The sequence below is a fragment of the Hevea brasiliensis genome, chromosome 7 (assembly GCF_030052815.1).
Source record: "Hevea brasiliensis isolate MT/VB/25A 57/8 chromosome 7, ASM3005281v1, whole genome shotgun sequence".
In the NCBI taxonomy this organism is placed as follows: Eukaryota; Viridiplantae; Streptophyta; class Magnoliopsida; order Malpighiales; family Euphorbiaceae; genus Hevea; species Hevea brasiliensis.
This window is the reverse complement of record NC_079499.1, coordinates 773,939-789,292: the sequence shown is the minus strand read 5'-3', so window position 1 is coordinate 789,292 and position 15,354 is coordinate 773,939. Positions and strand designations below refer to the sequence as shown.

The window sequence follows — 15,354 nt, the reverse complement described above, 5'->3', positions numbered from 1 at the left end:
AATAAAATATTTACAACTCAAATATCAAGTTTTCAACATTAATTATCATAGCTCAAGTTCTAGAAAGAAAAAATGAAGAAAATTTTTAGAACACAATAAATTTTCAAAGATATTATTGTTGTAAAAACTTGTTTTCATGTCTATTTATAGTTTTTGCAAGAAAATAACTGTTTAGGGTGCATTAAATGCTAAACTAGTCGTTTAATCACCAAAAACTCTGCTTTATAGTTATTTACTTCGACTGCCGAAGGTTGGAGTGGCAAAAAATAGCTTTTTAAAAGTTATTTTCGGTTGCCAAATTTTCAATTTCGACTGCTGGAGTACTCTCTAGATAAAATGGCTTTTAACACTAAAAAACCATAATTTAAAGAATGAACTTTGGTAGTCGAACTTCTCACTTTTTGCTATCGAAGTGCTATCTGGACAGAAATTATCAAAATGACAGTTAAGTTTCGAAAATACGTAACTTTTTGACCGGAACTCGGATTTTCGATCTGTTTGAACTGTTAAAAAAGCTAATTTAATAAACTTTTTAATAAAAATACTTTGAAAAATAAATTTACATTTCTTAAATATGAAATTTTCATTTTACTTTCCCTTAGTAATGGAAAAGTTACAAGTAAAGATATTAAGAAATTAAAAGTTAAAAAAACACTTATAACTTTTTGATCCGATCTTGGATTTTTGATCCGATCTTGGATTTTTGATCCGTTTGAACTATTGGAAGGCTAATTCAATGTATTTTGTAACTAAAATACTTTAAAAAATTAATTTTGTATTTTTAAAAAATTTATTTAATTTTTCCTTGATAAAAATTTAGCTGAAAACTAAATTGAACAAGATATTCTTAGTATCACCTAGACTTGAGCCAACACAATTAATTAAATGATATTTACAATATATAAAATAAATAAAAGTTATATTGTAGGGTCCCATAAATATTTGCTTTCTTATCTTGCTATTCCTTAATATTGATTTGAAGCAATTTAACAATTTTGAACATAGGACCTATAAACTCAACACAAACACTTTCAAAGTATATTAGTAGCACATTAATTGTTTATTATCATAGATAAAAAAATATATATATATATATATGCTCTTAAAATTGACAAATTAAAAAATGGCTCCTTAAATAAAGATTTAAAAAATTAATTACACTTATTGTGAATATATTTTTAAGAAATCAATGTTACGTATTTAAAAAAAAAAAGTATAATGGAGTATAATTAAATAAAAAATAAAATTTGTGAGTGTCAATATTATAAAAATTTATTGAATATATGAAGAAAAATAAAAAATTTATATATTTCACATTAGTTATATCATTATAAAGTAATAAAAATTATTTAAGAGGTTAATAATTAAAATTTAAAATAAATTAAAAATGTGTAAATATATACTTAAGAATATTTTGAAAACTATTTTCAACAAGTGATTTTATCTATATGGTGTGCGATTTATTTATTATTTTATTTTAATAATATAATTTAATATTTATTTTTTCATAATTTTATTTTTAAAATTTTATTATAAAATTTTGCTAATGATAAAAATTCTTATTAATTAATTATAATTTATTTCAAGTATTAAATACATTTTTAACAGTAATTTCTATATATAATTTTTTTTATATATGATATAATTTTGTATTTGTTAAAAATATAAAAATATATATCTACTTTTAATATGTTGATTAATATATTAATTAATATTTTTAAATTAGATGTTATATAACAATAAAAATAAACAAAGTATTAAAAAGCACACATGCCACATGGTGTTTTTTAAGTATTATTATTAAAATTTTTAAATTTTAAATATAAGAATTTTTTTAAAAATGAATGCTTGAATTTTATAAATAATTTTTGTGAATAATTATTTATATAAATTAACGTAATTTTTAAAAACATTTAAATTTATCTTGAATGTTGACAAAACCTAAAAATCTTAGAATAATTCACTTAACAAAAAATTTAATTAAAAAATAATAATTTTTGAATATATAAGAGGATGAGTAGAGTTTTATAGTGTCTGAAATTATAAATTTAATAAATTTAAAATTTTTAATAGATATAATAAAAAAATTTTTTAGATAATTATTAATTTTTTATGAGATAAAATTTTAATAATTAAAATTTAAAAATAATTAATAGAAAATTAATATTTAATATGGTAATTTAATTTTTATACCAATAAGATAGTTTTTTAAATATTACTATTAGAATTTAATAAAAAAATTAATTATTTATTTTAATTTACATGCATATTTTTCTTTTTTAATGAACATTAATGCATACTTGAATAAAAATGAAAAAAAAAAAATTTATCTTATTTTTTTAAAGAAAAGTCATCCTTCGGAGAAATTGTTTATCAGCGGACAGATCAACACGTACCAGCAGAGGCTTCACATGGGGATGAATGTCATGCAATAGAAAAATGCCACGTTCACACATATGATGCATAACGATAAGACAAAAACGCCCTCCATGTCGAAAACTGATTACCAGTACCTGTGCCTATCATATCCTTATCAATCAAACCAGATAAACAAATCCACAAGTCAAACGTCAAATTTGCCCACCTCCTCTGTTATTTCCCTCTCTCTTCCTCCTAGCAGCCTATAACCAGAAGCCAGAAGAAGAAGAGAAGGAGAATAAGAAGAAGTAGAAGAGGAAGAGGAGGAAGAGGAAGAAGGCGATAATGTGTGGGATATTTGCGTATTTGAATTATAACGTGAACAGAGAGCGAAGGTACATCCTTCAGGTCCTTTTCAATGGCCTTCGCCGTCTCGAATACCGCGGATACGATTCAGCTGGTATTTCCATTGACAATTCTACTTCCGATCCAATCACTTGTTCATGTTCGTCATCGTCATCATCATCACAACCACTGCTCAATTCTCTTCCTCTTTCACCTCCCCCTCTCGTCTTCCGCCAGGAAGGAAACATCGAATCCCTCGTCAAATCAGTCTACCAAGGTAAAAAAAAATCGCTTTTTCTTCGTATCGTTGTCGGATTTTTCACCATTGTGTTTGGTTGCCTAGAAAAATTAAATTTACTCGTTTGGATTCTAACGTCTGGCTCCGGATTCGGGTCGGGCTGGCCCGTGGATGACTTGGTCAGAGTTTTAATTTTATTAGTTCCGGGTTTTTCCTGTATCGAATTGACTGGGTTGGTCGCGCCGTCCCGGGTTAGGTCCGTCTGTTGCAGGGGCAGACTGGCGAAGGAAAGCAAAGAACAAAAAAATTTATAAGTTATCTTAATTTTTGTAAGCCATAGAGTTCTTTCTTTTTTTTTTTTTTTTTTTTTTTTAAGCTTAAGCTCAAGCTTGCTTCACTTTAAAATTAATAAAGACAAGGACAACTAAGCTGAGTTGTGCCATTTTCCTTTCTGTACTAAAAAGCTAACTAATTTGCCTCAACTTAAGTAGTAATAGTAGTAGCCAACTGGGCATGCACATGATTTCTGGCTGAAACATTTTTTTTTTAAGACATTTGTTTGGACTTTTTACATAATTGAGGATAGTGATGTTTCATGGACCACTTTTTTTTGCGTATTTTTCACTTTATCTATCTGTAAATAAGGGGATTTCTTTTTCTCTTTTTAATTTTTGCGTTTTGATGTTGGTTAAGCAATATCAGGATAACTGTTTTGAGTGCCATGAGCAATTTTGGACTGTAAATTCAGAGTGTAATTCTGTTGTCATATTTATATGTAACACATGATTTGACCTTCTATAGTGTAGCATATGACCATTAGATGCAATTGTTCTTTGAAATGCATATCTATGAGATTAACAAATAAAGGAAAAACAAAAATAAAATTATTTGTTATTCTTGTTATTTGGAGCTTTGAACTCTGTAAAAATGATACACAAGCTGGCTTATTATGCATGGGTCTAATGGTATTTTTCTATTTCCTGAGTTTCCTACTTTTGATTTAAATTTACAGGAATCTTGTTTCTTCCTTCCATGCTTTTGTTTACTAGCATATTTGTTTGGTTGTGACATTTGTTTGTACATTATTAAGGATAGTGATATATCATGGACCACTTTCTTTTTTTTTTTTTTTTACTTGATATTTTGCAAATAACAACTTTTTTTTTTTAAATGTTGGCTATGCAATATTAGAGGAGCTGTTTGAGTGCAATAAGGCCTGTTGAACTCTAAAATGAATTGTATAATTCACTTATCATATGATGTGGCATGAAGTTTAGCTCATGGCAATTAGTTTTAGTTGTTCTTTGAAATGTATTTCTGAGAGATTAATAAATAAAGGGAAAGAAATGGAATTGTTTGTTATACTTGTTATTTAGAGATTTAAACAATATATGAAGCAAGTGATTTAGTGTTTCTTCCTTTTATTTTTTGCAAGTTGGGTTTCTGAAAATGATATATTTTTTAATAGGCTTATTTTATGTACTTGAAGAACTAATGGTGATTTTGCTGTTGCCAGAAGTTGCTACCATTGATTTAAATTTGGAAGAATCCTTTTCTATTCATGCTGGGATAGCACACACCCGGTGGGCTACTCATGGAGAGCCAGCTCCACGGAATAGTCATCCCCAAACATCTGGTGCTGGAAATGAGTTCTTGGTTGTTCACAATGGCGTTGTCACTAATTATGAGGTTTGCTTTAAATTTCAAAGTCAATATCAATTCCTTCTTATCTAGGCTAATATATACACACACCCCATATCAGTTTGTCTGTAATATTGGCTAACCTGTACGGCTGATTGTTATTTTGCACTGTTGTTGATGTAAAAATGAAGGTGCATGGAAGAATATGGTTATGATGTCATTAGTTTACTTTTACATAGGGATGATACTTGGGGAATAAGTTTGGTATGGGAACGAGTTTTTATGCCGATTACTAATATAGTTGCATCAGACATGTTTTTCCATATATAATATCTTGCAATATAAAAGAATTCCTAGCTGAGTTGATTCGGTTTTAGCCCAAGAGAACTAATAGTTTAGGCAAATTCTATTAAAATGATAAGAAGTCCAAAACAGTTGAAACTAATTATTCATGTTTTAAATGGAACTTTAGAAAAAGTTATTCAGATAGAAAATACTTCTTTGAAAAAGTCAATAAAGAGATGAGGGGAGTGCAATTGTTGTATTGGTCCTGCCCTTTTCTATTTGTGATTACTGCTGCTGTGGGGTGCCTATTGCGACTGTAAGCACTTTGTTTCCTTGCTCTGCTTGATGACTTTGAGGCAAAGGTATGAACTTTATAATTATCTGATGTAAAATTACTAGTGTTATTGAGATTAAAGCAACCTTTTGTAAAATTGCAACCTTTTCTAAAATTGCACCCTTCTATAGTCAATGTTAACAATAAAGCAGCTTTTGATGTTGGGCTAACTGGGAGTAAGATGCTTACTTATGATGAATTGTACATGGAACTTGCCATATTAATTGCTGGTTTTCTTCTTTTCCTAATTCCTACCTGCTACCCCAACCTTTTTTAACTTTGTTATTATTCTGTTACAATATAAATGAGTTCTGTGATTATGTTGATGCTCAAAGTGAACAGTATTTCAATATTCTCTTATGCCAAACTTCTTATTTTGTAATTATCATCCTCAGGTCTTAAAGGAAACACTAGTTCGTCATGGGTTCACCTTTGAATCTGAAACTGACACAGAAGTAATTCCAAAGCTTGCCAAATTTGTTTTTGACAAAGCCAACGAGGGTGAAGGTATGTTTCATATATGAATATAAATAGTCATTTGTACCTTCATTAAAGCATTTTCCTACATGGATATAGGGTTACCTGTCATTTTATGCAAAAGAACCTGAAGGGTGTAAACATCCTTGCTATTTTACCAGAAAGTGATATTCTTTAGTTCTATGATAGTATGATATGCTCTGTACCTTGATTCTTTGTGGGTTGTGAAAAGAATTGCAATGAAAACGTGCATATTAAAACTGAAGAATGCATAATATTTTTACTGAGAACAAATCTTCAGGAAAACATAATAATTGCATCCTAGTATAAACTATGTACAACAAAAGAGTACAATTCGCTCTATTGTTTCATCTCTAGAGCCTATCATGTATTTTGAATTACTTGAATTGCTTTGCCATTAGAATACAAGTATTCAGTTAAAAGGAGTCCATACTTTTGAATATATTATTTTACGTTATTTTGATGAAAAGCGTTTGAACCTGATTATAGCATTTTGCTTTTAAAGCTAATGCTGTTGCTCATTACATATGGATTTCAGGTAATTGATGTTATTTCTATCTGAAATGCCATGTCTGTTTTACTTTGATTTCAAAATATAGATAAAGAGTCATTGGCTTATCTTGTTCTGTTATTTGTGTTGCAGGAGCTCAGCCTGTCACATTTAGTCAAGTTGTGCTTGAAGTCATGAGGCATCTTGAAGGAGCCTATGCTCTTATTTTTAAGAGCAGACATTATCCAAACGAGTTAATTGCATGCAAACGAGGAAGTCCATTGCTCTTGGGTGTGAAAGTATGTTACAGATGAATTCCATGAGTTCCTAATAGCATTACTTTCTTGTTCAGAAAACACAAACTTATTAATTCTTGTTTAAACTATATTTATTATTTCTTCTGGCTTGTTAAACCATGTTCATAATACAAAAGTGAAAATAGATAAGCAAGTTGTCTAGGAAAGCTTTTCTCAAAGCATGGGCTGATGATTTGATTACTGGCTCAAGATGTAGCAAAATCCTTAATTAATATACATTGATTATATGTGTCTCCTGTTCAGTTTTGCTTTTTTTTTTTTTTGTCTGGCTTGTGGTTATATTCATAAAAATACTATTGCTGTCTACTCAGGAGCTGAATGAGGATATTAACAGTGGATCAGCATTTCATGATGCTAAATTTCTCTCTATGGATGGCCATTCTAAAGAACTTTTTCTGTCCAGTGATGCTAATGCCATTGTTGAACACACAAAAAGAGTCTTGGTGATTGAGGATGGTGAAGTGGTTCATCTTAAGGTACTTCTTCAGTCTATGTTACTCTAATTATATTTATTTTTTTCTTGTGATTATCTTTTACCAGTGTTGTACTTTTGGACTTAGTATATGCTAATATCCTGAGGAATATTTTTGCAAAATTAAAGTCTTAGTACTAAAGTTCTGTTGGTCTTAACTTTTACAAGAGAATTAATACATTCAACCTTGTTTCGTAGAAACTTAATTCAACTAAGCTTTTATCCCAAAAATTTGGGGTCGGCTATTTGGATTCTTTTTCTCTACTCTAAACGATTTTGGGTTAAATCCTCGGAAATGTATAATGCTTATAGGTCATGTTGTACTGCTCTCCTCCAGGTTAGTTTAGGTCTACCCCTTCTTTTTTTTCTATCATCTAACCTAATGTACTCTACTTGTCTAACTGAAGTCTCCGTATGTCTACGCTTCACATGACCAAACCACCTCAATCTCCCTTCTCTCAACTTATCATCAATTGGCACCACTCCTACTTTTTCTCTAATACATTCATTACGGACTTTATCTAGTCTAGTATGGCTACTCATTTACCTTAACATTCTCATCTCCGCAACACTTATCTTAGACGCATACGACTCTTTCAGTACTCAAGACTCACTATTACATAATATGGCCGGTCATATGACTATACGGTAAAATTTTCCTTTCAACTTATTGGGAATATTGCGATCACATAAAACTCCCGTGGCATGTCTCCACTTCAACCATCCGGCTTTAATCCTATGACTAACATCCTCCTCACATCCCTCATCTACTTGAAGGACTGAGTCGAGATATTTAAAGTGATTACTTTGGGACAGTACCGCTCCATTCAAACTAACTCATTCTCTATCACGAGTTCGGCCTTCACTGAACTTGTAATGCATGAATTCTGTCTTCGTTCCACTTAACTTAAAGCCCTTTGGCTCTAAAGTACTTCTCCAAAGCTCTAGCTTTCTATTGACTCATTTTCGCATCTCATCTATTAGAACTATATCATCCGCAAACATCATGCACCAAGGGATACTTTCTTGTATATGTTTCGTCAATTCATCTAAAACTAATGTAAAAAGGTAAGGGCTTACAGCTGAAATTGGGACAAGAAGGATAGAGGAGTAGCACCAACTCTTTACCCAATACAACACAACTCAACTCAACCAAGCCTTTATTCCAAAAATTTGGGGTCGACAATATGGATTCGCTTTCTCCACTCTGAACGATTTTGGGTTAAATCCTAAAAAATGTGTAATGCTTCTAAGTCATGTTGTACTACTCTCCTCCAAGTCAATTTAGGTCTACCCCTTTTTTTCTTTATATCCTCTAACCTAATGTGCTCTACTTGTCTAGCTGGAGCGTTCGTATGTCTACGCTTCACATGACCAAACCACCTCAATCTACCTTCTCTTAACTTATCTTCAATTGGCACCACTCCTACCTTTTCTCTAATACTCTCATTACGGACTTTATCTAGTCTAGTATGGCCACTCATCCATCTTAACATTCTCATCTCTGCAACTCTTATCTTAGATGCATACGACTCTTTCAGTGCCCAACACTCACTACCATATAACATAGCCGGTCGTATGGCTGTACGGTAAAATTTTCCTTTCAATTTATTGGGAATCTTACGATCACATAAAACTCTTGTGGCACGTCTCCACTTCAACCATCCGGCTTTAATCCTATGACTAACATCCTCCTCACATCCTCCATCTACTTGAAGGACTGAACCTAGATATTTAAAGTGATTACTTTGGGGTAGTATCACTCCATTCAAACTAACTCCTTCCCTATCACCAGTTTGGCCTTCACTGAACTTGCAATGCATGTATTCTGTCTTCGTTCTACTTAACTTAAAACCCTTTGACTCTAGAGCACTTCTCCAAAGTTCTAACTTTTTATTGACTCCTTCTCGTGTCTCATCTATCAGAACAATATCATCCGCAAACATCATGCATCAAGGAATACTCTCTTGTATATGTTTCGTCAGTTCATCTAAAACTAATGTAAAAAGGTAAGGGCTTATGGCTGATCCTTGGTGTAATCCAATTGAGATCGGAAAATCTCTTGTGTCCCCTCCCATTGTGCGCACAATAGTAGTTGCTCCTTCATACATATCTTTCAATACTTGTATGTACCTAATAGATACCCTCTTTTGTTCTAACACATTCCATAAGACCTCTCTTGGAACACTATCATAAGCCTTCTCCAAATCAATAAAAACCATGTGTAGATCCTTCTTCACATCTCTATATTTCTCTATCAAGCTTCTAATGAAAAAGATCGCTTCCATAGTTGAACGACCGGGCATGAAACCAAATTGATTGAGAGAGATAGAAGTATCATGACGTAGTCGATGCTCCACAACTCTCTCCCACAACTTCATAGTATGGCTCATGAGTTTAATTCCCCTATAGTTTGAGCAACTCTGTATGTCTCCCTTATTTTTAAAAATAGGTACTTAAATACTCTTCCTCCATTCATCAGGCATTTTCTTTGAGTTTAGAATCTTATTAAATAATTTAGTTAATCATGTCACTCCCATATCTCCCAAATACTTCCACACTTCAATTTGTATTTCATCGGGTCCACAGGCTTTACCCACTTTCATTCTCTTAAATGCTTCCTTTACTTCTAAAGATCTAATCCTTCTAGTATAATTCACATTCTTTTCTATTGTTCTATAATTTATATTCACGCTATTACTATTTTGATTATTATTAAAGAGACCATTAAAATAATTTCTCCATCTTTCTTTAATGTCCTCATCTTTCACTAACACTTTTCTTTGTTTATCCTTAATGCACCTAATTTGATTGAGATCTTGACATTTCCTTTCTCTCCTCCTTGCTAATCTATAAATATCTTTCTCCCCTTCTTTAGTTCCAAGTTTCTCATATAACTTTTCAAAGGCCTGTGCTCTTGCTTGATTAACTGCCTTTTTTGCCTCTTTCTTTGCTATCTTGTACTGTTCATATGCCTCATTATTAACTCTTTACCCAATAGATTAAGCCAATTGATTGTGTCAACATCACATGTATAAGCCTTGTCTAAGCTTCAATGTCATTTCTAGTTCTGCTCTTTTTACTTTAGGTGCCATTTAATTCACAGAAAATAACTTGTCTGTGGAAAATATTTTCTAGGAAACAAATTATTATGTTGTTTGCTTATACAATAGAAAATGTGCTGGAAAATATTTTCTGACTTTTGATGAACATTAATAATAATTAATTTTCAGTATGAAATTCATGTCCAAAATTAAATCAAACCATCATTTATTTATAGAAGGACGAAATGAAAAAATTAGAGATATTTTTAACTTGATAATAATAATTTCTCTTATCTTTTATATGTTTTTGGTGAAAAAATTTTAGAAAAAATAAGTTATAGAAAACTAATTAAATTCACGAAAGATATAAATTAATTAAGAAAAAAATAAAATAAATTTATTGTCAAAAACTAAGTGGTAAAAAAAACAACTAACCAATTTGGACACTGGGGACGGTCATCCAAATCCAAAAGCCAAATTGGGCCTGCAACCAAAAAAGTAACCAGTTGTAATCAAGCATGCGTGGGGGAAAATGACTTCCCAATCTCAAAACTGGAAGTCATTTTCCCAAACTGGACGAGTTATTTTGCATGACCAGGAAAATAGCTTCCCTACAGTACTATTTACTCCCAAACAGTGGAAAACATGGAAAATATTTTTAAGAAAAATGTTTTCCGTGAAACAAACGGAGCCTAAAGACTATGCATTTTGTGTGCAATGCTTTGGACAAAGAATTAATGAAATACTAGAAAATTGGCTCTACTGGGTTCATTACTTGATTTTTAACTAAACAAACTAAAGTACCAGTTTGTTTTGTAGTAACATTTATTAATTCTCTCAGGATGGAAGTGTGTCTATTCTGAAGTTTGATAATGACAAGGGAAGACATAGTGGTGCCCATTCCAGACCTTCATCAGTCCAGCGTGCACTATCAGTTCTTGAGATGGAAGTAGAACAAATAAATAAAGGAAATTATGAGCACTATATGCAGAAAGAAATTCATGAACAACCAGAATCTCTAACCACCACCATGAGGGGGAGGCTTATACGTGGAGGTTCCTGCAAAGCTAAGACTGTTCTGTTAGGTGGACTCAAGGATCACCTTAAAACAATTCGACGAAGCCGTCGAATTGTTTTTGTTGGTTGTGGTACAAGTTATAATGCTGCTCTAGCTGCTAGACCCATCCTGGAAGAACTTTCCGGTTTGTGCTTCTTGATTGTTGTAAAACAAAGCAGCTTGACAGCTTCAAAAATTTTTTTTCCCCATCCTAGTACTGACTATTTTACATTTTTTTTCTGGATTATTGCATATTAATACATAGGTGTCCCAGTTACCATGGAAATTGCAAGTGATCTGGTGGATAGGCAAGGGCCCATATACAGAGAAGATACTGCTGTTTTTGTTAGTCAGTCTGGTGAAACTGCTGATACTCTACTTGCTTTCGAATATGCTTTAGAAAATGGGGCTTTGTGTGTTGGCATAACAAATACTGTTGGTAGTGCCATAGCCAGGCATACACACTGTGGTGTTCATATAAATGCTGGGGCTGAAATTGGTGTGGCGAGTACCAAGGTAAAATACTGTGCTTATTGGATCATTGTTCAGACATTATTTATTATTGGTTTTACAATGCGATATCATTGTTTTAATAGGCCTACACGAGTCAAATAGTAGTTATGGCCATGTTAGCTCTAGCAATTGGAGGCGATGCTATTTCTAGTCAAGCAAGGAGAGAAGCTATAATAGATGGTCTATTTGACTTGCCAAGTAAGCTTCTATACTTACAACCTCTCTCTCTCCCTCTATGTGATACTAGAGCTCTGGTCTTCACTTTGATTCCCAGGAAGTCGTAGTTATTTTTCTCATCTTTGCAGACAGAGTCAGAGAGGTTCTGAAGCTTGACCACGAGATGAAGGATCTTGCAAAGCTATTAATGGCTGAGCAATCACTTCTTGTGTTTGGGAGAGGATACAACTATGCAACAGCTTTGGAGGGTGCTCTAAAAGTGAAGGAAGTGGCACTTATGCACAGTGAAGGAATGCTTGCTGGAGAAATGAAACATGGTCCTTTAGCATTGGTGGATGAAAATCTTCCAATTATTGTCATTGCAACTCGTGATACCTGTTTCAGGTTGGTTTTTTTTTTTTAATTTTTTAATAATTGTTGTCTGCTGTACATAATCTAATATTCATTGTTTTATAATTGATACTGACTCCTAGTTGCTTACAGCAAGCAGCAGTCAGTCATTCAGCAACTTCATGCTCGTAAAGGTCGCTTGATAGTGATGTGTTCAAAAGGTGATGCTGCATCTGTGTCTCCTGGGGAATCCTGCCGAGTAATTGAAGTTCCACAGGTTGAGGATTGTCTTCAACCTGTTGTTAATATAGTTCCATTGCAGGTATTCCTATTGTTATTTTGCTTTGTACATATGGACTCATATGCACTCATACATATCACCCTGTCATCATTTATTAAATGGATATTGATGTCATAGATAAAGTGATACTATTACTTTCTTCTTAGCCATTTGGAACTATCAACAACATACAATATATTCATATATTTGATATGGTGGATAGTATGATTTATGGTTTGATAGAACACTGTTTTGTGTCCTTGGTACTGGGGCCATGGCATCAATAAGTTCAATCATATTTTTGCAGATATCCTCAGTGATCTTTACATACAAGATTACATGATATCAGTGTTTTGCATCAATGAGATGCTCCACAGTACATGCTTGTGAATTGTGAAGGATAAAAGCTGCAAAAATGCCTTTTAAAATATTGGCAAGAATCTGTTGCTTGTGGCATTCTACATTTGCAATTTATGGATTTGTTTGCCTGAATTTAATTCTCAACCACTCATGGGGTCTCACTTGTTTTACGTTGACAGCTTCTGGGTGCCTTGCTAAAATGTTTAGTTCTCTTTCTGGTGCAGTTACTGGCATATCACCTCACTGTTCTAAAGGGTTACAATGTGGACCAACCTCGCAATCTTGCGAAGAGTGTGACAACACAGTAAGTTCAAGCTGACAATTCTCATGCTCCTTTGGTGCTCGTCGGACATCGGAATATGGCTGATCATCTTCATCTGGAGATTTTTTTTTTTTTTAAATTTCTAAATCCTTATTGTGTCCATTTGTTTTGTCAGAGGTCGTACAATTTGTGCATTGTAAATATAGGCACGTTACTGATTTCATTAACATCCTGACCTCTTCCCTCACCTCCTTTTATCCTGCTGTTTAGAGGTTGTATTCGTGAATCATGAAATATATTGTCTTATCAATTCAAATTATCTGCAATCCATTTGTGAGAAGATTCTTGGAGGGCGATAAAGCTTGAAAATCAATGGAGAGGCTTGCGATTTTATGGTGAAAAAATGGTGGTGGTTTACATTTAGTGGAAGTCATGAAAGTTATGGCAATGTATTCAGGAAATTTCAATAAGTTGGTTAATAACACTTTATTTGCAAATTAATCAATTCAAATGTAATGAAATTTTTTATAAAATATAAACTAAATGAAATTCTAAGACATCTATAGATCGATCACCCTTAAACAGGACATCATAATGCAGAGAACTGTACCATAAGTAATTAAATAGGAAATTTAAGATAATTTTCTTTTTAAAATTCAGCGTGAAAACTCAATTATGGAAGGCCATTAAAGCCGCGCAAGGCCAATTAAATTAGCTCTTATTACGCCAGCTGATGGAAAAACTCAATTAAGCAAAGACCACAAGGACCATCAACAGTATGCAATGGAGTCCATCTACTTATTCATCGTGGTGGGAAGGGAGATGGTTATTTCTAGCCCATCAGTTGTTAGTCTGTCAATTGAGCCTCCATTGAATAAAAAAAGAAACTGTAATATTAAAACTTGATAAATAAAGCTATAATACTCCTTAAATTTAAATACTAAGACTGATTATATATATAAGTCATAAAAGTGTTGATCTTATAGTAAAATACACCAGAAATTCAATTCCAACGTATAAAAGGGGTCTCAAGGATGGTTTCACACGTCCCAAAAGCAAAAGAAAAACAACGCTATATGGCTGGAAAGAAGAAAGAAAAAGATTACTACTCTTTAGACTTTTGAAGCTCAATCTGTCCAGGCTTAGGGCACAAAGTAATCAACTTTTCTTTAAGAAAAAGAGTATATCCTGCATCGATATGATCATGTTAAACTGTGTAGATCTCAGAATTCCCCCCTCCCCCTGATGGGTTGGCGAAGCTCGATTCGAAGGCGGCACAGGTAGCTGGAGAATCTGGGCAATATTGAAGCCGCTGGAAGTGTTTTCCAAGGCAGTTCATGGCAGTGCCATTGATAAGCATATAATATATTAATGTATATAATTTTGAACATAAAATAAAAATTATTTTTTAAAAAAATAACAAGATCTAGATTGAAAATAGACAAGGAAATAACACAAGTTTATTAAGATATATAGCTAGAAAGGTCTGATGATTCAAATGACCAGATAAACATAAATAAACCCTGCTGAGTGCATTTTGCCTTTTTGATCACTTGTTGATGATGATCTAATGAAGAAAGCTAGTATTATTGGCTTAAATTTTGGATATGTCTTAAGATACCTGAATTGTGATTTGACCTATGAGGTCTGAGGGTATAGACCAGTATGAATATTATAATATTCTACAATGATATAGATTTGTGAGATATTTAAGAAACACATTGGCGTTAAAATTTAAGAGTTCTCAGTGATTGTATCTTAATTTTTTTAATTATAGTGAAATTTTTTCTCTTGTCTTATCCATGGACTTAGACCTTATGATCGAACCACGTAAACTTCTTAATTGTGTATATTTTAAATTTGAGTGCCTGATAAAACACCTAGCTTTCCTTGGTAGCACATTAATGGATTAATTTGCATCACACAAGACATGCACAGAATGCAAACATTACTTCAACTTTTACAATTTAGATATATCTAATAGGTTTATAGACGTGAAAAATTTAGCTTAAATTAAGATAGGATTTGGATTCATAGATTTGAATTTAAAATTAAATTTCATGAGAAATTAATAAATAAAGAAACATACAAATCTAATTAATCTCCCTCCCTAGCTAGCTCCTCCATCTCTCTCTGCTGGTTTCCCAATTAAAAAAAAAAAAGAAGCTAAGTTTTCATATGGATATAATCAATATATATGATTGAGCTTTTAATGTTTAATTATGAAGCTGAAGCAGCATATAGTATATATAGCGAACATCTGTTAAGCTCCGAGGCAGAAGTGGACGTGTCCTCCTTGCATGCAATTCAGGTGCATGAAACACTAACACATTGGAAAATTTCTCCATGATTA

At 32.5% G+C, this 15,354-nt stretch overlaps 1 protein-coding gene across 4 annotated transcripts; it reads left to right on the top strand.

The window, feature by feature from the left end:
* Positions 1-2,514: 2,514 nt before the first annotated feature.
* LOC110659918 (glutamine--fructose-6-phosphate aminotransferase [isomerizing] 1) lies at positions 2,515-13,341 on the top strand. Of its 4 annotated transcripts, none has more exons than XM_021818005.2 (12): positions 2,515-2,980; positions 4,461-4,630; positions 5,597-5,708; positions 6,205-6,237; positions 6,343-6,488; positions 6,818-6,982; positions 10,864-11,224; positions 11,345-11,595; positions 11,676-11,790; positions 11,898-12,153; positions 12,253-12,421; positions 12,964-13,341. In XM_021818005.2, the coding sequence occupies exons 1-12, from the start codon at positions 2,704-2,706 to the stop codon at positions 13,045-13,047; spliced, it is 2,139 nt and encodes a 712-aa protein (XP_021673697.1). In that variant the 5' UTR covers positions 2,515-2,703; the 3' UTR covers positions 13,048-13,341. The 4 variants fall into 4 exon arrangements, with proteins under 4 accessions (XP_021673697.1, XP_021673696.1, XP_058005539.1 ...); XM_021818004.2 differs by having other exon boundaries at positions 2,518-2,980; positions 4,458-4,630; XM_058149556.1 differs by lacking the exon at positions 6,205-6,237 and having other exon boundaries at positions 2,518-2,980.
* Positions 13,342-15,354: the final 2,013 nt, after the last annotated feature.

Coding starts and splice junctions, on each gene's coding strand:
- LOC110659918 (XM_021818004.2), top strand. CDS start 2,704: ATGTGTGGGATATTTGCGTATTTGAATTATAACGTGAACAGAGAGCGA. Junction 2,981..4,457: donor CGTCAAATCAGTCTACCAAG/GTAAAAAAAAAT, acceptor TGCTGTTGCCAG/AAGTTGCTACCATTGATTTA. Junction 11,225..11,344: donor CATCCTGGAAGAACTTTCCG/GTTTGTGCTTCT, acceptor ATTAATACATAG/GTGTCCCAGTTACCATGGAA.